The following is a 24,559-nucleotide window of genomic DNA, read 5'->3' as shown; positions in this document are numbered from 1 at the left end:
CCCCTGCGGGCACAGAGGATGAAATGCGGGCATTTTCCCAAAGCAAAGCCAGCAGACGGTCATCAAAGAAGGGAAATGCACGCTGGTGCCAAAACAACAGATGTCTGTTTTGAGACTCTACTGTTCAAACGTCATCTTTCACCGAAGTACCAATGAATAAAACAGACATCCCGAGAGTTCTGCTGGCTTGCGTGGAGATGGGGGACCCGGATCCTCTTCTGTGGCTCTCCTGAGGTGGGCACAAGTAGAATGGCTCCAGATCTCCCTCTGCCAGCTCACTGCTTGGAGACTCTGCATCTCTTCTTTAACACAGAAAGAAAGGAAGGAAAGAAAGGGGAGAGAGAGAGAGGGAAAGCAAGAAAGGAAACTTGTCTAGTCTCTGTGCCTAAGAGCTGTTCAATTCTGAGAAAAATATCTAAAGAACCTGCCCCTCAGAAATCACTAATTATTTACTTAGAATATTTTCTATTTCCATCACTTCCTTAGCAACCCCTAGCAGCTGCCTGGGAAAATGAAAAGGGATTGTACATTTTACAAGAGAATTCCTCAAATAGCAAGTGAAATGGTTTCGTACGTTCATCTTCCTGCCCAGATTCACTTCAAGTGGAGAGGGAGAAATGATTTGGTGTTTCATCAGTCTTAATACAACAACTAGATTGCCCGGAATTTCTAGAACATCCTGCTTCTGTGTCATTTTCCTCCTTTCATTTGTGGTAAGGCCTACGATATAGATTTAAGTGTGATTCAGTCTTTTATGCTTTTGTAAGAGTTTTTATAGAAATCCACATTTTGGGAGAAAAAAATTCCTTTATTAAATCTAGTGTCTTGATGTTTTGTTTAAAAATAGGTTGTATTTAAAAATACTTCGTGTACTTTTTGGGTTTCTCATTAGCACACAATGACGTTGTCTTCCTCTGTGTGTGCGTTTGTGTGTGTGCGTGTGTATTGTGTTAAAGGTGTCTCTTGAAGGTGCTCTCTCTAGGGAAGCCTTGGGAACTCGTGGACCTTGGGCTTGTGAAGCCCCAGGGTCAGTTGTCAGGTCCAGGTCACTTTCCGGTATGGTTCTTGAACTTTCTATGGCTCCAGCCTTCCCTGACAGGATCCCCCTGGTCCCGCCCCTGTCCTGGCTGTGGAGGAGGAGTCTGGCTCTTTCCTCATTCCCCTGAGAAGAAGACCACAGACCTTTCCCTTTAAGGGTTTGCCGGGTGGAGGTGAAGGAGCTGGAGGAACGAGGAGGAGTAACACAATACCACTTATTGCTGGTCCTCCAGTCTCTGTTGGGCCCATGTATTTGAACGCTGGTTTTCAGAAAGAGAGTGCTCATCCAGATTTCTTGTGACTGATTTGATGAGTCTGAAGACTTCCTCAAAATTCTCTTTTATTTCAGGAAAAGGCAAAATTTAAAAACCAGTAGATTATGCAGGAAGTTAATTTTTGTGATTTTCACTTTCCAGTAATTGTGCTTTTGCATGTTAGGCATTCTTAGGAAGAGTAGCTAACTTCCTTTGAGTGCTTATGTGACTAAAAGAAAACCCCGATGCGTCCCTGCCCCTCCTTTGTCTGAGCTAATCCTCAGGGCAAGCCCTGTTGAGTAAGAGGTGCTGTATGTTATGTGGAAACTGAGGCACAGAGTGGGGAAGAATGATACCCAAAGGTTCACAGGTCATTAGTGACGGGACCTAGATTCGAAGATAAGCATTTAGGGTGTTCTGTTAGCCACAGTGCTGTGCTCTTCTCTGAGAGAGGAGATGCTCAGGTGTAGGTCCATCCACAGTCACCCAGAGTCCAGCTGTCTCTTGTGCCTGTCTGCAGACAGAGCTGGGATTCTCTGGAAAGCACTTCTGCAGCCGAATTCTAGATGTCTGCATCTTAGAGGATAGCTCCCGTTGCTGCCTTTCGAGGCTGTTTGGGAAGGAAACCCACATCTTCGAAGGCTGTGAAAGACTGTTGCTAATGTCTGCCTACTGCCGTTTGGGGTAAAGGTCTCAGCACTTCGGATCACTTCAGAGACAGATACTGATTTTCCAAGCCCTGCTGTGAGCCCGCAGCTTCTGAGACCCAGTGACTCTGCCTCCCCTCTCTGCATGGGGCAGCCAAGGCATGAGAATTGCCCTGGGCTGTGTATTTTTTAAAAATAAGGGGATCAGAAAAATCCCTTCAACCTAGGCTATTTGAAGGCAGTGTGAGGGATGGAAGGCAACCCTTCTCCATCATCTTGCTTAGGGATGCTTCTGACCCTCTGCCTCGGTTGTGCCGTGTCTGTGCAGAGAGGGGCTGCTCGCAGACACAGTGGTTTATTCAGTGACATCACGGCCACCCTTTTGTTCCTAGCGAAGAATTTTTTTTGCCCCCTGAGGTTAACAATTACCTTTGGAAAAGTGTTTTCGTGAACAGAACTTTGGCTAAAATTGTAGTGATAACATTACTGCCTCGTTGCAAAGCTCTGACACCAGCACTCCTGCTGCAGAGTTACCTGGCATGGAGTAGAGGAGCATAACAAGCATGCTCATCATGCCCGCCAGGAACTTTTATATGCGTTATCTCCCCAAAAACAGTCCTCGTGACCACCCCATGAGAGAGAGGATGCTTTTTTAAAGTAGTTTAATTTGTTTCTCTTCTATTGTGTTAAAAAAAAAACCATGCTATAAAATGTACCGTCTTAAGCATTTTGAAGTTCAGTAAAATATATTCACATTGTTGTGAAATAGATCTCCAGAACTTTTTCATCTTCTAGATGTGAAACTCTACACCCATTAAATTTTATTTTACTCAATAAATCATAAACATGTTTCCATAATAACAGGAGCGAGACTGTTCTTATCCCCATTTTACACAGGAGGAAACTGAGGTAGGGAAAGTTAAGTCACTTGCCCCGGGTCACCCTGATCCTAACACGAGTTGGTCTGGATGCCAGTCTCACTATCAAGTCCTGCATTTTGGTCCTGGTCGGGTCTTAGTCTTCCTAACTGCCCTGCGCTTGTTGGGGCACCTGGGACACAGTAGGATTTCACTTAAATTGTTATTATTTAAGCAATACATACTCAGTGAAGACAATGAGAAAATGCTGACAGCACAAAAAAGTCCTCTCACCCAAAGATAACTCTTACTAATAGTTTAGCGTATGTTCTTCCCTAAATTTTTCAGTACAGTCGTGTGCCATATAACATCGTTTCGGTCAATGATCCACCGTGTATCTGATGCTGGTGCCGTATAGCTGAGGTGTGCGGCGGGCTATTCCATCTAGGTTTGTGTAAGTGCACTCTATGATGTTTGCACAACGACAAAATCGCCTTACGACACATTTCTCAGAATGTATCCCCGTCATTACGCGATGCATGACCATACTTACAAAGTATATATAAATCACTTTCTTACAAAAATGTGTACTTTTAAAGATACTACTTTGGTTTTTTCCACCTCCTCAAATTGGAAACAACCCAATGTTCATCAGCAGTGGCATGGATAAATAAAATGGGTTATATGTTTTAAAATGGAATTGTATACAGAAATAAAAATCAACCACAGCCACATTCAAGAAAATTTATGAATCTTACAAGCATAATGAAAGAAGTCAGACACAGAAGAAGAAACTCTGCATGATTTTGTTTAAACACAGTTCCAAGACAAGGAAAGCAAATTCATAAGTTAGAATATTGGTTCCCCTTGGGCGAGTGAGGGCAGTGACCTGGGATCGGTGTATCGGGGCCACTGGAGGCTTAGTCACCTTCTGTTTCTTGTGAGTATGGTTGCCGGGTGTGTTCCCTTGGATAATTCATGGAGCTATGCAAGTACGATTTCCATACTTTCTGGTATGGATGCTATGCTCCAAATTGCAAATCCAATCACATGATTATAGACTTTTTTACTGATTAGTTCCAAGGCATAGTTATTAGTGCAAGACTCCAGAATTATGGATGTGGGTTCATATCCTGGATTTAACCTCTTCTTATGTCAGAGAGACCCTGGCCAATTGATTAACCGTGTGGGCTTTGGTTTCTTCATCTGTAAAATGAGTTAATTTTGGTTCCTCTTACTTAGTGAGATAATTATCTCCTTGCTGGCACAGGGCAAGAACTCCTTGAATGACGGCTTTTATAGTTGTTCTTGCTGTTCTTATCTCTTTAGGTGAGGGAGCTGGTGGATGGTGTCCTGTGGCAGAGGGAGGAGCAGGAGGGGGATCCAGTCAAGACACAGTCTCCAGGTGAGCCTGAGGGGACAGAGCAGAGCTGATGCTGAGGTGCGGGAGGAAGGGTCCAAGGCCTGGGGCCCCTCCATCCTTCCCTGTCTCAGTTCCTGCCCATCTGTAAACACAGGAAGGGAACTAAACCAGGTCATCTCTAATTGGTTAGTCCTTTCAGCTCGGACATTGAAGAGTCAGGAGGGCAATAGAAATGCCACGAAAATTTAAAAACAAATTTCCCGGTTTGATCCCCATTCAAACACAAAGGACCAGGTCTGGGCGTGAAGGGAGCTGGATATCGGTGGTGGGATTATAGGTCGTTTCTATATTCTTCATTGTGCGTTTTTCCATTTTGGACAGAAGTAGCCTGAGCCAAGGAGCTGCTTGCGTGGCTGAGGACCCTGAGGTGGTTCATTTATCTGAAGACTCCACATGAAAGGCAGCCCCCTGTGTCCTGGAGAGCAGAGAATCACACCCTGTGGATGGGATAGGATGGAACCCCCTGGGCTCAGGCGTGCTCTGTCCACTCTGCCACAGCCTGTCCTTAAGGGACATCCCCACATTCGATGGCTTGCTGGGGGGGGGCATCAAGAGAAGGGGGCTCAGACTGCCAGTGCCCAGACTCCAAGGGCCTCCACTCTCCTCCCTCTCACCCTGAATCAGCCCCTAGCCCCTCCTGAGTGGAACCCCGTCTTCCCAGCCTGGACCATTAGAGCACGAATTCCCCTTCCCAAGACGTGCATCCTGGAGAAGGGAGAGTCCCCTGGTGTGGACTCTGTCTCCCTTAGGATGTCAGTCTCTCCCAGCCTCCTGGGCTTGGCCTCTACTTGGGGAAATCTGGGTCTCAGAAGCTGTACCTCAGGCCCCTCCTAGCTGGCAATGTGTATGTCACACCCACATCCTGCCCCACCAAGCCATGTACACATATAGTGCACACAATCCAGGCACTGAGTCTTGTGTGGGGTGAAGATTTGTCCTGCACAGGGAGGCAGGGTGTATGGTGAGGAGAGAAGGAATGTGTGAAATGTATGTAGAACAGGGAGAAATGAGGTCCTCTGGGGACACTGGGAGAGGTGTGGGCAGCACTGAGGGCCCTTGTAGTCTGTGGTTGTGATGTGAAGGTGGGACCAGCCCTCACTGCACCAGCCTCTGCCCCTTTCCCGGCTGGGGGCAGATGCGGAGGAGGCAGAGAGTTGGGTTCCCAGGGTGGATTTCACCTGGCCAGGACCGTGGAAGGGGTCGGTCAGAGCTACAGGTCAGGAGCGTGGGGCTGTCCCGGAGCTCAGTGTCTGCAGAGGAAGAAAGGACGTGATGGAGGGGAAGGAGAGTGAACATGGAGCCAAGTTTGCAGATGGGGAGACCCAGTGGCTGAGGAGGAGTGAGGAGAGGGAGCCCACAGTGACTGGGCTGCAAAGACACCACTGGGTGCCAACTGGAAGGGGTTGGCCTGAAATGGGTTATCAGTCATGCTGGAGAGGTTTATATGTGTGGAGTGAGGCCAGGGTAGTGGGTGGCAGGGGTTGAGTGAAGGAGGGTGGACAGGGCCCTGAGGGTCCAGGATGTCAGAAGGATCATCTGGGTGGATGGCAGAGTGACCAAGAAGGGTCGAGTCGCAGTGATGGTGAAGAGACAGACAGTGAAGACTTATACAGACACCCGAACACACACACACATGAACACACACACACACAGGGACCCTGATCAGCGCATAGGGTGCAGTTTGGCCCAGTGGCTGAGCACAGCTGCCAGAGGTGCCAGCCCTTGTGGGCAGCCCCTTCTCTGTGGCCATGCCACTGTCCCTAAGGTGCCTCCTGCTCTGTGGAGAGCCCCACTCAAGAGCTTCATCATCTTCATGCCCTGATTATTCATCTTGTCCCTGAAGCACTCGATACCATGGTCTCTCTCCAGGATGAACCAGACGTTGATGGTGGGTTGCCACCCTGGAGGTGACATGGGTTAGAGCCATGTTGGACTCCTTGTGGCCTGTGGGGTTGGGGAAGGTCCTAATGCCTGAAGGAGGAAGAGCAGACGTGGGGGAAACCCCGATGCAGGGAGTTGCGTGGCCAGGAGGGATGCAGGCCCAGACCCCAGCAGTGCAGAGTGGAGACGGCTGGTGGCCGGCAGGGAGGCTGTCCACCCTGCGTCTCTTTGCTGGCCTCAGGATCGCTGTCATCAGTCAAGACTGCCGGAGGCTTGTTTTCACGAGTTCTCTCAAATGCTGCAGGAGCTTAGGAACAGGTGACCTGAACTTGAGACTTCCTGACCTGGTCTCTGAATGAAATAAGAGGAGGTGACAGGCTCTGTACCAGCAACTTTTGTGTCCCCTGAGGGTGGGGATCCTGTGAGGCCGGGGAAGCACAATTGTCCTGTCCCTGGGCACGAGGCCAGCTGCAGCGAGACAGGTTCACAGGTGGAGGGGTGATCACGGAAGGGCGTGCCCGGGCTTTGGAAAACTGGAGAAAGTTGGTCCTTGGATGGGGTGTGGAAAGAACATGAGCTATGGGTGGGGAGGAGCCAGGATGATTGACAGCTCTGAGCAGTGAAGGAAAAACTGTCTCCCCAAGTAGAGATCTGAGGTTTCCACAGTACAGTAGGAGCTGAGTCTGTCACATGGTGGTTCACCCAGATTCACAGACTGGGTGGTCACCTGGCACATTCCAGCAAAAGTGCTGCCCCCTGGAAGCCAAGGCCATCCATGCAGTTGAGCCAGTGGCCACTACCAGATTTTGAATTTTGAGGCAATGATTCCACAAAGGGCATTATAAACAGTTTGCATCCACTTGCCTTCCTAGAAAACAGGAGCTGCCTTCGAGATCTGTTCTGGCATTGGAAGCATCCCAAGGTTTCCAGGGTGTGAATACTGACTTGTCAACCAAAGGGCACGCTCCTCATTCTCTCAATGCCTATCCTGCCTCTTCCAACCCAGGGTTGTGCCACCATTTTATCCATTAAGCCCAGCCCCTGCCTTGTCAGTCCCACCCCAATACACCAAGGACACTGAACTGGGGTTCTGCAGCATCTTTGCTGAAAAAAAATGAAAGGATAGTTTCAATCCCATAGCCCCTGTCATCACCTCTCATCACACTCTACTGCCATGATCTCCTGAAGCATGTGAACCTCCGTGACCTCCCTCACAAATGTCCCCAGGCATTGCTGATGTGGCTGCATAGCATGGATGGTCAGGAGACTGTCCAGTGAATCTTGCAAACTCCTCCTCCCCCAACCTCAGCCAGGAGATCACTCCTGGGTGAAGTCCTCCCATCTCAAGCACAGTGAGGCTGTGGGTTGCAGGCTTCAGGACTGGCATTCCTCTTGGGTAAAGCTTGCCCATCTGCCACTCAAGAAGACTTTGAAAGTTTGAGTGGGGACCTCATCTTATTTACCTTGTCTTCAGTGCCCAGGATGGTGTAAACAACACCCAGCACATGTGGTAGGCTGAATGGAATGAGCTAACGGAACAGTCAATGCCCTGACTAGCCCCACTTCCCCCTGAGGAACAGAGCATTTTGCCTCTCACTAAGTGACTTTCACAATTCCCCCATAAGGCCTGGTCTAAGGACACATAATTCTTGTCTTGCTGACAGTTCCCAACAGGATCCTAGAGAGGCTGTTGGTGTGCTATGGAGAATACCCCAAACCTCTTCCTTGCCCATCTCGCTTACAGAGTTGAGCTGCCAGGTGAGTCCACCAGGGGCCCCACTGGGTACAAGAGGATGACAATGGCTGCCCCTGGCCCATTTGCCCACCTGTCTTGTAGACAAGAGGCCTCTGTTCTTTGTCTCAGCAGAAGCCAGTCCAGAGCTCGCACTCTGGGCTCAGAGATCCCCAGTGCCTATCAGTCTATTCACCTTCCAGCTCATGTGAGAACTGTGAAGCCTCCACTTCCTCAAATACCCACAGCACTGGGCTTTTGCGGGTTGTGAATGAGAGAAGGCAAGTAAAGCATTACCCAGGGAACCACACTGTAATTAGTTCTTAGTACATGGTGGTGACTCTCCCTTATTTTCATTAACACCACCACCATCTTTATCGTGTGAAGTGTCCTAGAAACACCAGCACATTAATAATTAGAAGACATAGGACCTATATGGCAGGCCACTGCCTGGCTCCAATGTGCAGGTAGGAGATGAGGCCTGTTTCCAGTACCCCAGGATTGGTATTGGGGAGCTCAGGGGTGGGACGAGAGGGAGGGACACCCCCATGTTGTGCGTTCTGAATTCCAAAAACCTTGAAGTTCATTCTGAAGCCGAAGGGTGGCAGGGATGGCATCACTTTACTCTGGTGATATCAATGGTTCCTGCTCAGCACTTTGTATACCATTTTCCTGAAAGCTTGGGAAAAAAGATGTCGGTAATAAGGGCTTTATGGAGAAAAATGTAACAAGATTGAAGGGACTGAGCCCAGATGTCTTTAAAATGACTAATATCAGAGCAGATGTCCATAGCTCAGGAAAGTGGGCTGTGAAGTCAGGTGAAACAAGGAAAGAGATCATATGGTTGATGGAGATACGAGAGGCAAACAGCAAGTTGTCCCTCCACTTGAGTCTGCCGTCCCATCGCGTCAGCTGAGGAAGCTGACACTAGTGGGAAATGTCCGATGAGATTTCCACAGAAACTGCGAAGACCCTAATATCCTGAAGGGGAGGGGCTGTTGATGAGCTCATTGAGAGGAGAACTGTGAAAGGACCACAACCTTGTCAGAATTGGACATCTCCCCAATCCAGAATAAGGAAGGGACGAGAAAGGCAGAGCAGTAGATGGAGCAGATGTGCATAGAGCTCACAGTGATGCTCAATTGGATTAGACTCACTTACCTTAGAAGTGTCCAAGTGTGCCTTCGCAATCGTTGCCTCATAGGTATTCATTCATCCATCCATCTAGCCATCCATCCATCCATCCATCTATCCACCATCCATCGTGCACACATCCGCAAGCCATCCATCCACCATTTATTCATCCATTCATCTATCCCTCATCTGTTCATCCATTCATTCACCATCCATCCATTATCCATCCATCCATCATCCTTCCATCCATCTAGCCATTCATCCATCCATCCATCCATCCATCCATCCACCTGTTTATCCACCATGCATCCCTCATCTATCCATCCATCCAGTCGTCTACTCATCTATACACTATCCAGCCAGGCAGCCATCATCCATCCCTCCTCCCACTATCCATTCAAAATCCTGTCATTTATCCCCCATCCATGCAACATCTATCCATCCTTCCATACATTGATCTATCTATCCATCTACTCATCTATCCACTATCCATCCATCACCCACCTAACCACCATCCATCCATCCACCCACCATCCATCCACCATCCTTCCATCCTTTCACCATACATTCACTACCTACTATCAATCCATCCACCTACTATCCACCCACCATCCTTCAGTCCTTCCATCAACCATCCACTATCCATTCATCCACCCACCCACCCACTATCCATTTATTCACCATCTCTCTATCCATTTACTAGGTAATTTGGGAACATAGGATAAAAATTATTATGACTGTGTTGCCGGCCCTTCCTCTGCCCTGACACTATTGAGGGCTCCAGATTCTCTAAACCATTACCATTGTCAAGCTCTGTCCCCTGAAATCAAGTGCAGTTTTGTTCCGATGATGAGCACACATACTCATGCTATTCCCAAGATCTTGGACATGGCCACCCACCAGGATCTGGTTTCCCAGCACCAGCTCCTGCCTCATCCCTGTGTCTTCTGCGGCTCACGTTCCTTGAGAGGCTGAGGTTAAATCTCAGGACTGAATGAAACAATCCTTTCATGGGTGAGGGAGAGGGAAGATCCAGACATGGGCATATACCAGAGAAGGCAAAGAGAGGGGACCACTTGTCTCCTCAGGCCCAGGTGGACAAGAGTTAGGCTGGAAAGCTGACAATCACCCAGAGAGGAAAGGTGGACATGGGGAGACAAATGGGCAGAGAGGGGGAAGAAACGCTGGACTCTTTAGTGGGAGGTGAGGTGTTAGGGAGGCCTGGAGCCCAAGGCCGAGTGTCAGGGCGGTCCAGGTCACAAAAATACCAAGAAGAGGCACAGAGGGGTCCCAGGGAGGTGAGGCTGTGATGGTCCCCGTGTAGGGACTGGGAACTTGGTGTCATCTAGATATTTGCAGACCTCAAATATTGTTTCAACAGCACTATGGATTTTGGAAATTTATAACATGTTTGATAATAATGTGTTTGACTTTTAATATTGACCACAGTGTAGTACCTTGCAAAATATAAGCACATAATAGGGACAACATTCTTCACATTAATAGGTAGACTTAAAATATGCAAAGTTCCTTCCAAACCATGACTTTGCTGAAGAAACTACATCTTAGAAAGGCTACCTGACTTGCCCATAATTTCACCAGAAGTAAGGGGTTGGCAGGGACCTATGGTGGATGAAAATCTGTCCAAGGCCTCACTGAACTGCCCACTCAGGCAGTGGTCAGGAAGATGCTCTGCTCTCCCCGGGAGACATCACCAAAGACACGAGAGGAAACTCTGGCCCAAGCTCACCTGATGCTCAGAATAACAGAATTGAGACCCTAAGCCAGTGAAGGTGGCTGACCTGGGGCCTGTACAGGCCAACTGCTCATCCTTACTGATATTCTCACCTCACCTTTTCAGTGTGGGTGGGAATAAACTGGGTCCCCTCTTCTCATAGCACAGAGAGCAGACTTAGCCATGCTTTCAGGAGGGAGGGCTGCATGGCCCAGTGGGAGCCCCTATATCTGTTCCCTGCTCACCTGGCCTGCCAGCTGCCCTTTTATCCTCTGGCTTAGGCTGACCTGGAGACAGGATCCTGCCACTCCCTGACCTTCATAAAGGCCCTTCAAGTTTGCCGTGTAGTTGGTGATTATATTGTTTGGATCCTGTGAATGGATGTTCTTAAATTTTTGTAATTAGCCATCATTACTCTTGGGTTTGATTCCTTCTGAAAAAAACATATCTGGAAGGGGGAATGTCATCAGAATGGGAAGTGGTAAACATCTGCATTGAGAGTTAGCAAGATAAACAATGGCTTCCTTGTGTGTATCCTCCACCTCGCCTTGGCCTTTATTGTACGAGCCCCAGGGATCCTCGACAAGCCCCGTCCCTCGAGCATCCCTGGGAGAGTTGGTCCAGTCCAGGCTACAGATCCCACCTTGGAGCTGACGTCCCCTCACCTCCCCTTTCCCGCCAGACCTCCTGAACTCCAAGCAAAGCATCCAGCCCGCTCTAAACATCCCCACAAGGATGCCCACGGCTCCCATTGCAGTTGCCTTTCTCCCTGCAGGCGGAATTGATCTCCTTCCTCTCAAATGTACCCTGGCTCCTGTGTTCTGTATTCTCATCACTGCTCCCAGTGAGACCCTGGGAGACCTCACTGACCCTCTGTACCCTTCACTTCTGTTCCCCACACCACCTGGGGCCTTGCTCAGATGCATGCCCGCAGTCCACCTCCTCCCTCTGCTGCTGCTGCCCCTTTCCTACCTCGAGACTTGGAAGTATTGGGATGAGATCTCTGACTGAAATATCCTGAGTGGCCTCTGCTTTCCCTGTCCCTCATTCCTCCTCCATTTTGCTCCCAGAAATTTCCACCAAATGCAAATGGCATCTTCTTGTCCCTGTGGATGTGTGCTTAAGTGTGTGTGTGCATGTATGTGTATCTGCATATGTGTCTGTCTATGTGTGCATTCGTGTATGCATTTGTACACAAATTTACATGTTCATTTGTGCACATGTATATCCGTATGTAGACATGTACACACGTGTGCACATGCACATGTGTGTATATGTCTCTCTGTGTGCATAATAGTCTCTGTGTATCTGTCTGAGTGTGTGCATGTGCACAATTGCGTATGTGTCTCTCTGTGTTTACATTGTGCAGCAAGTGTGTCTGTAGTGTGTGTGTGTGTGTGTGTGTGTGTGCCTGGGTATGGTAAGGAGAAGGCTCCACAACATTCCCACTGCTACCCGGTACAGTTCTTGCTGAAAAGGGTGGAGGGACCTATGGTGAATGGAAACCTGTCCAAGGCCTCACTGAGGTCCCCACTCCACTAGAGGGCAGGAAGATGCTCTGCTGTGCCTGGGAGATGTCACCAAGGACACAAGAGAAAACTCTGGCCCAGGTCCATGTGGGGCTCAGAATAACAGGACTGAGACCCTAACCAAGTGCAGGTAGGTACCCAGTTCTTGCTCCAAAGGATTCATGATTCCACCTTCACCAGGCCCCAGAACCCTCCAGCCCTGGCCATGCTGCTCCTCTGCTGGACGTTCATCACCGCTGATGGTGGTCCCGACAAAGGTCAGGTTTGACTATTCACAGTAGTCAAAGGGTGGAAACAACCCTGATGTCCACCAGCTGAAGAATGGATGACCAAATGCGATCTATCCAAGCAATGGGATCTCATTCACTCATAAAGCAAATGAAGTTCTGACACAGCTGCAACGTGGATGGACCTTGGAAACGTGATACTGGGTGGAAGAAGGCAGACACCAAAGGCCACACATTGCAGGACTCCATTTATGAGAATGTTCAGAGTCGGCAAATCCAGGGAGAGAGGAAGTAGATTAGTGATTGCCAGGGGTCACAGAAGAGGGAGGAATGAGAAGTGACTGCTAAAGCCTGAGGAATCTTTATGGGGTGATGAAAATATTCTGGAATTAGTGACGGGGGTGAGGGTGAGGTTGTGCCTCTCAGAAGGAGATGGCAGGAGTTGTGTGGAGTTTCTGAACTTGATGTGGAGCGAAAGTGCAGTGGTCAGTGATGGTAGCTGGCCAAGTGGCCTAGGCAATCCCCACCTGTGGCCTGGGTCCCCTCGAGGCTGACCCTAGATGGGGTGAGTTGAGGTCAGTGAGCCCCCACAGAGGCAGCTCCTCGGCAGTGGGGAGTCATTTCCTTCTGCTGAGTTGCACAGCAGGGCCTTTTAAGTGCAGAGCTGACCTGAACTGGGTCCCTCGGGAGGAGACCAGCCTGATTCCTGCTCTAGATGGTTCTTCCCAACCCCTTCTTAACTAGAGGTCAGGGGTCGAGTGCTCATCTGTGCAGACGTGGTGCTCCCATGTGTGGTGAGCATGAGTAGACATACGCTGCCCTCCAACCAGCAAGTAAACAGGAACAACTGGGTCATCCATCTGGGCCCCACTGAGATGGAGGGGGTCTCAGGGTGTGTGGCATAGAGAAGCAACTACTGAAGGGTGGCTGTGTGGGTCAGTCTGGCCCTAGGACCAGCTACAGTGGGTCAGGGGCTGTGGTTTGACCGCTGTTTTCTCTCTTCTGAGTGTCCTCTTGAAAGGAGGATTCCCAGGACCTGGAGGAGCTGCTCCCTAAAGGTGAGCAGAGGTGTTTACATGCGCTCAGGACATGACAGGTGGGCTATAGTGTCCACGCAGGGTGACGCTCTGAGCCCCTTCAGGAGAGAGCCTGCCAGTGAGCTGCAAGGATGACAGTTGGCTAAAGACACCAGTGGCAGCACCCCAGGACCGAGCCCATTGGGAGTTTGGGGAGGAGAGTGCTGAGCTGGCCTTTCCACCATGCAGGCTCCTCCATGGGCAGCCATGGCTCCCAACTCCCCGCTGGGCCAGCTCGGCTCCTTGGAGAGTCTCCTGCCTCATTTGGCTTCCTCCCTCCTGATCTTTCTCAGGTATCAACCCCAAGGCCCCTCTTGCTCTCTTACCCGGCTCAGTGGCCAATTCTCAGAGGAACCAACTGAGCAAGAAATCAGGTAAACAAGCCAGAGGAGAAAGGGAGAAATAGAAGGGTCCTGTCTGTAGGAACGATGAACTCTATGTGGGGTCCGCTTCTTACTCTTCGTTCTGTCTGTCCACCCATTGCTTTGAGGCCACGACAGCTAGGACCTCAGACCTGGACCTGTTTGGGGTGGTTTCATTTCAGGGATGCTCCTTGGGCTCCACCCAGAATGAAGTCCACGTGGGGAGTAAAGCATGGTGGTTTGACCGCAGGGACTTGAGTCCCCAGGATGCCAGCTGCCTCTCTGAGAAAGTCTGTGGTCTTCCTGGGGTCCATACAGGGTCCTGTCCCATGGGAAGTGTGGTTTGCAGGATTCGGTTAAGATTCCACTTGTTCTGCCCCATCTTGCCCATGAAGGCCCTCCCCGGACACCAGGCCCTCCAGGGTCCAGGAATCCACTGAAAACCACTGCCCAGCACAGACCAGGCACCTGGACAGCCTGCAGGCAGGGCCAAGGCTGTTGTGGTGCAGACAGTGCTGGGGCAGGTACTGGACTTGGATTCCCAGACCAAAGAAAAGACTTCATGTAGGAATTCTGTTGCCCCCCAATTAGGAAGACAGACCCTGAAAATCGGCTCTGTATGAGCCCATGGGCTGGGCACAGGGATTCTTCAGCTCTGCCCACTTGTTCTCCAGCTGGAGGGATGTGCCCTGGGGAAGTTCTGCTGAGGATTGTCACCTGTCAGGTCTTAGCATCCCTACCCCAAGTCTTAACCCCTCGACCCTTGAGGACCCTGAACCCTGACCCTGGCCATCTCACAGCCCCTTCTCTGCACAGACCCCTGGGGCTGCCACATCAGAGGGACACCGCTGCTTAGGGGCAGGTCAGCACCAGGTGGACAAATGGCACAGGGTCCTGGAATCCCAGGACACGGGCCTGCGTGCACAGAGTCTTCCACCGACTCCCTCCTCCCAGGCTCCTGCCTTGATGGCCTCGTGCCATTGCAGGGACAGTGGTATAAGAACTGTCATCCTTATGGAAGCTGAAAAAACAAAGCCAAGGCAGTTGTAACCTGTGATTGCCTGGCCCCCTGGGCACCGCCTCAACCTGTGGGGGGCTTGCACCATGCAGGGACTCCCTACCTAGTATTTCGTTGTCAAGGAAGGAACCTACAAGTACCAGGGTGCCAGAAGTCTGCATCTGGGGCCTGCTGTGTTCAGGAGAGGCCCAGGGATGCTCGCCATCCCACCGGGGACCTTGGGCCTGTGACTTGGGAAGGTGCACTGACCCTGCATGAAGGGAGCTCCAGGCACCCCCCTGTCTCTAGGGAAGCTGGGCTGCATCCACCTCTCCTACCACAAGCAAGGAGACCCTGACCTCAGTTGGCTGGCTGTCACTGCAAAGCCCCAGGGTGATTTGGGAAACCATAGTGATGACATTACAATTGTGAACAAGGTCCCTCTTGAAGTGGCTCCCTCCCCAGGGGCAGTGCATGTGTCCAGCCAGGCCTAGGGGGAAGTGGCAGGAGCAGAGTCCCACCCAGGCTGGGATTCCAGGGTCCTGCTGTCCCCATCCTGATGGCCTTTGGAAGCCTGGTCTCCTGCCTGCACCCTCAAAGGCAGCCTCCCAGCACTCCTGTCACCACATCTAGGCAGTTGGGAATCAGGGGGCCAGGTGATCCCCACCTGCACACATGTCATCACCTCTGGGCTGTATCCGACCCTGTTATCTTCACATCCCTTCTCCCCCACCACGTGACCACCCAGAACCTGAGCTTCTTGGGTGTCAGACCTGTCCCCCATTAGACCCTTGGTCAGAGCTGTAGCACCCATCCCTCGGCCTGGACCCTAATGCCCATTGGATTGGTCCAACTTTCAAGGAGAATGCAGACATAGATGGGTCCTCCTGTCCTGCCTTCTCTGGCTTGCCTACTTCCTCCCAGTTCCCAGCCCACGCGAGGGACCCCCACAGACAGGCAGAGTCACCAGGAACTGCTGAAGCTCTTTATGTGGAACTAGGAGAGGGGATGCATGGCTGGGGGAGGAAGGGGAGTCAAGGTAACTGGAGGGGCAGAGCAGGTCAGGCTCTAGAGGCAGGGGCTCCTTCCATGGCCTGCAGGACAGAGGGTCTTGATGGTGCTGCCCTGGGGCTGCTGTGGGGTGCTGATGTCCCCTGCCCTAGAAAGAAGGGAGAGGGTCAGTGAGTCCAGGACAGGGGAGGGGAGGGGGGGCAGGTGTGGGGTTCTCAGGGGTGGCAGTGTTGGGGACATATGTAATGCTCTCAGGGCTGCTGCATGGAGGGCAGCCTCCCACTTCCACCAGGTGCATGGGTGTGGTGGAGGACAGACCCTGGCCCATTGGTCCCAAGTTACAGAGACAGAGAAAAAAAGGAGTCCCTAAATGTCCCAGGAATGATGTTCGGGGACAGACATCCCAAGTAAGGATCAAATCCCAGAGAGGATCTCAGAGCAGACAAGGCTCTGCCTGGCTCACATGGAGTCCCTCTTGTCTCCACCTTGGGGGTGCCTTGGTGACTCCTGACGTTCCTTTGAACCCAGGACTCTTGTTTGCTTCAAGGGTCACTTACCCTAGTCACTTTCAGGAATGCAGCTTTCTGTAGAAACCAAGGAAAATTCAGCAATGAGAAGAGACCCTAGCCAAGGGCCCAGACCCCATCAAGCTGCAGCTCTGACACCAATAGCAGAGACCCGGAGTGGGGCCCTTGTGCCCCTGTGACACAACACAGCGCTGATGTCTCCCCCATGGCGGGGGGCAGGGGAAGGGGCGAGGAAGGTCCTGGGGGACACAGAGGGACTTGAAGGGCACAGTGGGACACGAGGAATCTGTTGGGGACACAGGGAGGGACATAGGGGACAAAGGGACATGCAGAGTGGACACAGGGAACCTGGGCAGAGTTGTCCTCTTACCCGTCTGGACAGGCATGATGATGATGTTCTGTGGCAATCCCTTGCGCTCTGTGAATTTCTTAAATTCTTCCAGGGCTTCCAGGCTCATGTCGGGATTTCTACCTGTAGGAGAGGTGACCAGGTGAGCCTCAGGTTCAGGAAGCAGACCCCAAGAGGAGACAGTGCCTCCTAGCACTTGGGGGGCTTTGTCCTGTAATGGCTGAGGCTGAGATGGAGGGTTCCCCCGAAAGTGGATACAGAGTAGGCCCAGAGGAGACAGGCCACCACCCAGGTGAGAGGTTCCTGTGAAGGAGGATAGCCAGGGAGACACTCCGAGACACTGAGGGCCCCTGGGGTCCCAGGCCCACTCTCAAAACCGATCTGCAGGGTCACACCCCTGACCTGGAAGAAGCTGATGGCCTGGAGGAATTGTGATGCTCTCTGGCCAGAAAATTCTTGGACTTCACCCCACTCTGGAGGGTCATTGCTCCAAGAAGACCTCTGTCAGCAACAGTGCACTCCCCAATGCTGACCTGGCCTCACGCCCCAGACCCCAAGAGATGGGACTTAGCAGCTGCGTCCATATCCCCTTGGTGAGAAGTCAGGTCACTGAGGGAGTTTGGACTGGACACCCCAGGGCAGCAAATTGTGCCAGGCCCCCAAAGACAGAAGCAGGGTGTTCGTATTCCCCAGAATCAGGACTGAAGCCAGTTCCACTGACTTCTAGAAGCAGAGCCTGTGGGGGTGGGTCAGGAGAGGTGGATCTCTGAGGACCTGGGGCAGCAGCCTCTTACCCTCGAGTTTTGCCATGCGGATTGCTTTCCCTCCGAGCTGGCCCTCGCAGTAGAAGATGCGGTGGTCCTTTACTGGCAAGTCCAGGATGTACATGTGCCTCTTTCCCCCAACTGCAGACAGACATAGAGAAAATTGGTCTTTAGTGTCTTCATTCCTGCAGAAAATATTTGAGACATTAGGGAACATTTTGGAACGTTTCAGTTTCTCGGCCACCTTAGCTCTACTGACTGCCCCGTAATCCAGGTGCCCAAGCTGGTCCAGTGCCCAGGACACACTGCTGCTCAGAACCATGGACCACACTCTGGAGAGGGAGACTCTTCATGAGGAAGGTTCCAACCCAAGCAGTGGAGTCACCAGAGGCCAGAAGACATCAGAGGCTGGGGCTCTTTCCTTTGTTCACCCAGCACCTGCCCCGCCCTGCATCCTCATCCTCAACCCTTGGTTCTCTGCAAGCTGAATTGCTAGGACCATCCAGAGGGAGGGTTTGGTACTGTCATCCTTGCTGTGGAGAAACCTTTCCAATGTCAGGACAAGGAGACTCCTGGGAAGGGAGTGGCTAGCTGCTCCTGGGAGGGGACAGGGCAGGGACTGCCCGGCAGCAGGCAGCCTCAGGGGAAGGGGAGGCCTGGGCTCTGGCAGGGAATGTGGCACAGCCTGGTCTGGACTCACAGGCGCTATATCTGCCAGGCTCCTCGGTTTGGTGCATCACAACTCGCTTCTCGTGGCACTGGCCCCCCTTCCTGGAAAACGGGAGGCAGAGGGGAAGGCTGTCAGGAAACACACTCGAGCCAACCTGAGCTCACCTGGCACATGGGCCTCTGCCCTGGTGTCCCCACGAGTTCCATTGTCATCCCCACAGTCTGGACTCTCTCCTTTCTATGTCAGGGGGACATTCATTTTACCCACATCCCAAAGTGGGATGGGAAGAGGCACAAAGAGGGGCTGCTCTGGGCCACCTCGCAGCCTGGGGAGAGGGAGGAGGAGGGGAGAGCAGCACCCTTGGGAGGCAACACTCACATGAAGGTGCCCATGGCCTCCAAGTTTCCATCATCCAGGGCAGTGACTGTCAAGGGGGACACCTTCTTGGGCCTTTTCTCCTTAGGCAGGTCCTTGTCAGCCACCACGGCCTTCACATACCATGTCCTTATGATCTGAGCAGGGTGGGGGCCATGAGTCCAGCACGGACATAGCCCAGAATCTCCTCCTCACCCCACTACCCCCATCCTCTGTGCATGGGCTGCAGCCATCACCAGACATCCCCAGCACCCCAGGTGCTGTCCTCCAAAGGCTGGCTGGGTCCCGTACATCCACACCCTGTGCTCTGTTAGAACCAGCCCAGCACTCAGGGCTCCCGACCCTAAACAGAGGCAGGGGGTCTCTCACCCCATGAGTCTCTTCTCTGCTGAGACCGGGCCCTGGCCCTGGATGAGTCTATACTCCACAGGGTCCTCAGTGCCTCTGGGTTCCCGAAGTGTCAGACCAACAGTCCCTATGCTGAACCCACTCCCCTGCTTCAGCCTCTGGGCCCAAGGAGGAGCGCTGTCTGCAGACACAAGAACAGAGCCTCCTGCTCCTCTGACCACACTCTGCAGGGAGCACAGGGTCAGAACTTCGACCTTGAATGACACCTCCTAACACAAGGCCCCTGGTCACTGCTGGCCAACAGGTAGTCACCGCCTTTCCCCCATACCTCTCTTCCCGCCCTTCCCTGGGCTCACATTCTCGTTCTCTGAGGGGAAGAACAGAGGGTCCTGGGCCTGCAGGGCTGTGATCAGGCCAAGCGTGATGGTCAGGAACAGAACCTTCATCTCCAGGGGTCTGTGCTCACAGCCGCCGGCAGGTCACTGGGGTCTGGAGGAGGCTGTGTGAGTCCTCACAGCGCTGCCCTTTATACCCAGCTCGGCTCCTGCCCATGAACACTTGGCACTGGCCACACCCTTCCCACCTAGCATCCTGGCAATTCTGCATCAGGGGAGGTGGACTGTCATTATTGTTGGAATCTGATGAGTGACAATTAAGTGCCACCCACAGAATAAAAGACACATAATACCATCCCTTTTTCCTGCCTTCCAGGGTGCTTACTCCAAGTGAGCCATCTGGATGAGGACATTATCAGAAGGGGCAGGGGTGCGTGTCTGCACTCCCAGTCATGGAGGGAAGGCCAAGGGCTTCCTTACACCCCTGCCCATCCCCCTCCCCCAGGATCCCAGGGCTGGATCTTCCGCCAGTTCTCTGGTAACTGGCCTCTCACTGCTGAGGGGAGAGGGACTGAGCTTTACAACTACAGAGACAGGGTGTGCAATCAGCTGATTCCCACAGGGTCCCCAGAGTCCGAGCTCTCTCCTGCCCTGGGGCCCCTGCGTTTGCTCGTCCTGGGCCTGGGCCCCTCAGGCCACCTCTTCCTGGCATTTGGGGCACTATTTTGTGTCTCAGGATCAGTTTAAATATCACCTCCTCAGAGGGGCCTCCCCAGGCCACAGGAGGGAGCGATCTGGCTGTGCCACCCCCTTCATTTGGGACCCCCAGGCCAGGCTGTGTTTCCCGGAGAGCACTCATTACTCTCTGGATTGTCTGCTCATTTCTCCCCATGAGTGTTCAGTGCCCATCTTCTCTGTTAGAATTAAGTTCCCCAAAGGGAAAGGCTTGATTCCCGGGTCTCATGAGTTCGATGGCCTGTAGGGAGGAGCTCCATCCACGTGCTAGGTGCTCTTGGTCGTTCGTTCATTCAAGAATAAACCAGTTACTGAATCTCTCTGAGCCTCAGAGGATTCCGCCCCCACAGGGGCACCCACAACTTCGATCACTTTGGATCTTTGTAAGGCTCTGCTGAGTGGGCCTGCGAAGACCCAGCTCCCCTGACATGTACAAGGCTCAATGAATGAGGGCTCCTCCCTCCTTCTGCCTGGAGTGGGGCCAGGGACCAGGATCCATCAGAGCCTGTCCAAACCCCTAATACTGCAAGTTGCTTACATTCATTCTTCTAAAACCCCGACTCTCCAAAATGCTTTCACCTCCCTCCTCAGCTTTGACTGCCTCATGTACTATAAGACAGGCCTCACATCTCCTTCCCTTTGGATAAATGGGCCGAGTGAGGCACAAACAGGCCACGAGGGGCCTGTGCTCTGAGTTCATGGTTGAGCACACTTGGGCACCTGGCTCTGCTGGTCTCAGTCCTGGCTGCCTTCTGAGCAAGAATTTGGCCTTCTCCCTCCCTGACCCTGTACTTCCTGGGCTTGAATCATCTCCGCTGAGACCCACAGCTGACGTAGACCCTGTACACAGGTGCTACGGCCACACAAGGGCAGCTTTGTGCCTCTCTGGCAGAAGATTGGACACCACTGCCGATTGCACACCCCCAAGTACTCACTAAATAACAATAATTAGCCCTCTCTAATAACCCCTGGGGGATTGTACTGAGGGTGCTGGCACGATCCAGTAATCAACTGCCAACTTGGAAGGTGCTGCTGAGCAGAAAACCTTCCGTCCTGGGAGTAGGAAAGGGCGAGGCCAGTGCACTTTAGGACCAGAGATTAGTAAACATGCTGGAGTCTCTGTGTCAATGGGAGAGCTTTTCCTCTGTCCTGTTCTTGTTGACTGTACCCCAGAGACCTTGATTTCCCTCATTATATGGAGTCACTGATCTAAGCATCTTATGACATTGACAAATTTAATTCCATCCTTGAAAAAGATGATGGAACACCACGTAGGGGTCGTTGGGAGGACAGGGCTGCCCCCATGAACCCTATGCTTAGTGCAATTGGAGATTTCCAGGGGCTGCCCGTCGTCCACCATCTTGTGCTGTGCCACCTCAGGTGAACTCTACAGAGCTTTCCAATTGTGTGGTGTTTTTTTGGATACTGGATGTGTTCAACTGGTGGTAGACACCACTGGGAGAACAGTGGCAGGAGGGGAGACCTATCTCCGCCCCCCAGTACACAATGGCCTGAGGCGTTTCTTTGGATGGCTGCATCCCGTTATGATGGGAGACCATTATACCACCCACACCATGATGACTGCGTCTACTCCACAGCTGTAGCTCTTATCACTTCTGGTGACACCTCTCACAACCTCTCCTTTGAATCTCAGAGTGGTCACAGCTCCTCACAGCTGCTACTTCCCAGATGTCTCACTAAGGGGGACAATGTCTGGGCCTTCCTTGGCATACGGGAACAAGAAGGTTTTCATGGCGCTACCAAACAATCACCAAGACCAGAGGGCTTGCTGGCTGGGATAGGTGGGCATGTAGAAGGGGTAGGAGAGGAGGCAGGATGGCTGCAAATTAAAGCCCCCAGACCACCCGGAAAGCTGGGACTGCAGCTTGTTTCTACTAACCATCTCCTGTCATTATTTTAGAGATTGTGGCTGGTTACTACCCTGAAGCCTCAGTTCCATAATTCACCAGAACAGATTTGGTTTGGAGCATGAGTGCATCAGTGCAGTGCAAGGGGTGGACTATGGTTGACAGTGCTGATGGCCCACCCCCTCAGCCCACTGCACCTGTAGTTCCTGCACACTGAGAGGGTCACAGCTTCCCAACCCAATGCCTGCATCCTCTGTTCCCCTATGCTTCCTATGCACACATGGTGACACTAGAAGTGCAGGTGAATTCACCTACCAAGTCAGTAGAGATGGTAACTGATGGGCTAATAGTCCTCAGCTCTTTGTTCCCCTGGGACAGTCTTGAGATGGTTCCACCCTATGTCTCAGAGAATCTTCAGGAAGAGTGAGTCCCAGTTGCCCACAATAGTGACCATCTCATTGGCATACCCTTTATTGGATTTTCTACCTTCCCCATCTCACTTGATCTCAGACTTCTCCTCCTGGAACTGTGAGAGAATGAATGTTTATGTTTTAGCCACCTGGCTTATAGCACTGTTTACAGCAGCCTTAGGAAACGAATACAAGCCTTTACATATTAATGATTATAGCAAATGTACATAGACTAACCATGCAAACTAAACGACAGGGATTGGCAGAGTAGATTAAAAACCATGATACAACCATATGCTGTCTTCAAAAAACTTACTAGAAATATAACAATAGGGGTAAGTTGGAAGTAAAAGCATGGAAAACATAAACAAAATAAATCAGTGAATTATGTTACCAGTTATCAAGGGATTGCCTCTGTAATACAACATCAATGTGTTGCCCTCCATTGTTTGCTCTGCAATAATGGAGCTGGACCCAGTAGGCATTTCTCTTTTGCACCTGGCAGGGGTTAAGCTTTGCTAGCAGAAGGCTTAGGGCAAAGGGGCTTCCTTCCTGGTTCCAGGGTGCTTCCAGGTTTTTTCATTTTCTTTCTCCTCGTGTACAACCAGCAGTGGCACAATCTGGGGATGTCCACAGGCACTCACCCACAGTGGGTGATCGACAGTGGAATCAGTGGATCCCCTTGGATAGCTTCCTAGGGGGATTGAGTGGCACCCCCACAAGTGGAATCCCGGTGAGTCCTGTAGGTGTCATAACCTCAGCCCACCTGCCCCTGGTAGGGGACAGAACTTTGGCACTTGCCACTGTCCGCCTACATTTCCCTACCCGCTGAACGCTGCTCTGACCATGGACCAGCTCTGGCCCTTGGCAACCGGCAAACTCCTCCACCATCCCTGAACTGCAGCCACACCTTCTCCGACAAAGTCTGAACCCGGCCTTGCAGAAGTGGACCCCTCCCACAATTGTTTCTTTCTTAGCTACTCTACTGTAATTCTGGGCTATTCTCTATAGTTCTCTTTACACTTTTATACTTAATTTTTCCTTATAGAAACTATTCCTGCTCAATCTTTTGTATAGTTTCTGTGTCCTGATTGAACATTGATTCACATAATTACATATTATTTTAAAAGATGATAAGTGCTATGGGGAGAAATCTAAGTGGAACAAGTTGTTTAAGGAGTGTCAGGACAAGGGGATAGTTTTATTTTAAATGGCATGGTTGTGACAAGCCTCACCAAGGTGACATTTGAACACAGAATTAAAGATAATGAAGGAAATGAACCATGAAATCAACAGGTGGAAGAGAATTCCAGGTGGAAGGAACATAGAGTTCAAGTCTTTGGGTAGAAGAGTGCCTGGCATGCACCAGGGACATAATGGAGGGCAGAGGGACTGGAGAGATTAATACAGGGAAAGAGTGGCCAGAGATGAGGTCAGAGAGAGGGTGGGACCGATTCAGTTGGGCTTGTAGGCCATGATAAGGACCTTAACTTTTACTCTGAGAGTAATAGAAAGCCTCTGGTGAGATTTTACAACGAATTTGACTTCTGGTTTTAAAACATCACTCCAGTTGCTGCATTGAGGATAAATTTGTGGGGCAAAAATAGAGGCAGAGAAACTACTTTGAAAGGTGCTGCAATAATCCAGTCCAGAACGATGGTGCAATGAGGCCTACCAGCCATCAGGGAGTAACAGGGTGTGGAATTACATACCCACAGCAAACAAAGAGAAAACTGGTCAGAATAAATGAAATGATTTCTTCACTAATGGCTGGTCTACATATGTATTGTTGGAAAGTCCACAAGGCCAGAAAAAAAAAATCCTTTGTATAAAGAATGATTCCAAGGAACTGTAAGTCACACCACACCCAACACACACAGATTCTAGAATTAGTTGACATGCCAAGAAAATCGCAAAGGAATAGTCTTTCAACAAGCAGTGTTGGGATAACTGCATATCCACATGTGAAAGAATTAAGTTGACCCCCTACCTCACACCGTATGCAATACTTAAGTCAAAATGGATCAGGAATGTAAATGTAGGATCTAAAACTACAAAACCCCTAGAAGAAAATGTACAACTAAACTTCATGGCCTTGGATTAGGCAATGGTTTCTTGCATATGACGCCCAAAGTACAAGCGACTAAAGGGAAAATAGGTCAATTGAACTTCATCAAAAGTAAAACTTTTGTGCATCAAAGGACATGGTCAAGGAAGTGGAAAGACAACCCACAGAAGGGGAGAACATATTTGCACATCTTTACATATCTGATAA

The 24,559-nt window shown here is 51.1% G+C and overlaps 2 protein-coding genes across 42 annotated transcripts in view; one reads left to right on the top strand and one right to left on the bottom strand.

Moving 5' to 3' along the window:
- Positions 1–24,559, top strand: part of LOC106781149 (olfactory receptor 2AE1-like) — a 139,575-nt gene that overhangs the window by 74,378 nt on the left and 40,638 nt on the right. For 18 of the 41 annotated variants that reach the window (XM_070259564.1, XM_070259566.1, XM_070259569.1 and 15 more), the window contains one exon: positions 4,126–4,201. In XM_070259564.1, the coding sequence (XP_070115665.1) occupies positions 4,126–4,201 (76 nt within the window). Of the gene's footprint in view, positions 1–3,144; positions 3,251–4,125; positions 4,202–4,540; positions 6,419–6,972; positions 7,542–7,764; positions 8,118–10,642; positions 11,113–11,383; positions 11,715–12,410; positions 15,864–17,817; positions 24,052–24,559 lie in introns of those variants that run through there. The other 23 variants (XM_070259579.1, XM_070259580.1, XM_070259578.1 and 20 more) reach the window with 21 other exon arrangements.
- LOC111771717 (odorant-binding protein 2b-like) lies at positions 15,864–19,382 on the bottom strand. The gene is made up of 7 exons (XM_070259652.1): positions 19,293–19,382; positions 18,592–18,725; positions 18,244–18,314; positions 17,574–17,684; positions 16,801–16,902; positions 16,461–16,487; positions 15,864–16,051 (listed from the first exon to the last, which is right to left on the bottom strand). The coding sequence occupies exons 1-6, from the start codon at positions 19,380–19,382 to the stop codon at positions 16,462–16,464; spliced, it is 534 nt and encodes a 177-aa protein (XP_070115753.1). The 3' UTR covers positions 15,864–16,051; position 16,461.

This window comes from Equus caballus, unplaced genomic scaffold (assembly GCF_041296265.1).
Source record: "Equus caballus isolate H_3958 breed thoroughbred unplaced genomic scaffold, TB-T2T haplotype2-0000440, whole genome shotgun sequence".
NCBI classification, from domain to species: domain Eukaryota; kingdom Metazoa; phylum Chordata; class Mammalia; order Perissodactyla; family Equidae; genus Equus; species Equus caballus.
This window is presented reverse-complemented; position numbering and strand designations above follow the sequence as displayed.

Bases quoted from the DNA above. Each gene is read 5' to 3' on its own strand.
- LOC111771717 (XM_070259652.1), bottom strand. From the start codon at position 19,382: ATGAAGGTTCTGTTCCTGACCATCACGCTTGGCCTGATCACAGCCCTG. The intron at 18,726-19,292 runs GTGAGCCCAGGG...CACCCTGCTCAG, and splicing joins TCCCCTCAGAGAACGAGAAT to ATCATAAGGACATGGTATGT. The intron at 18,315-18,591 runs GTGAGTGTTGCC...CCCGTTTTCCAG, and splicing joins GAGGCCATGGGCACCTTCAT to GAAGGGGGGCCAGTGCCACG.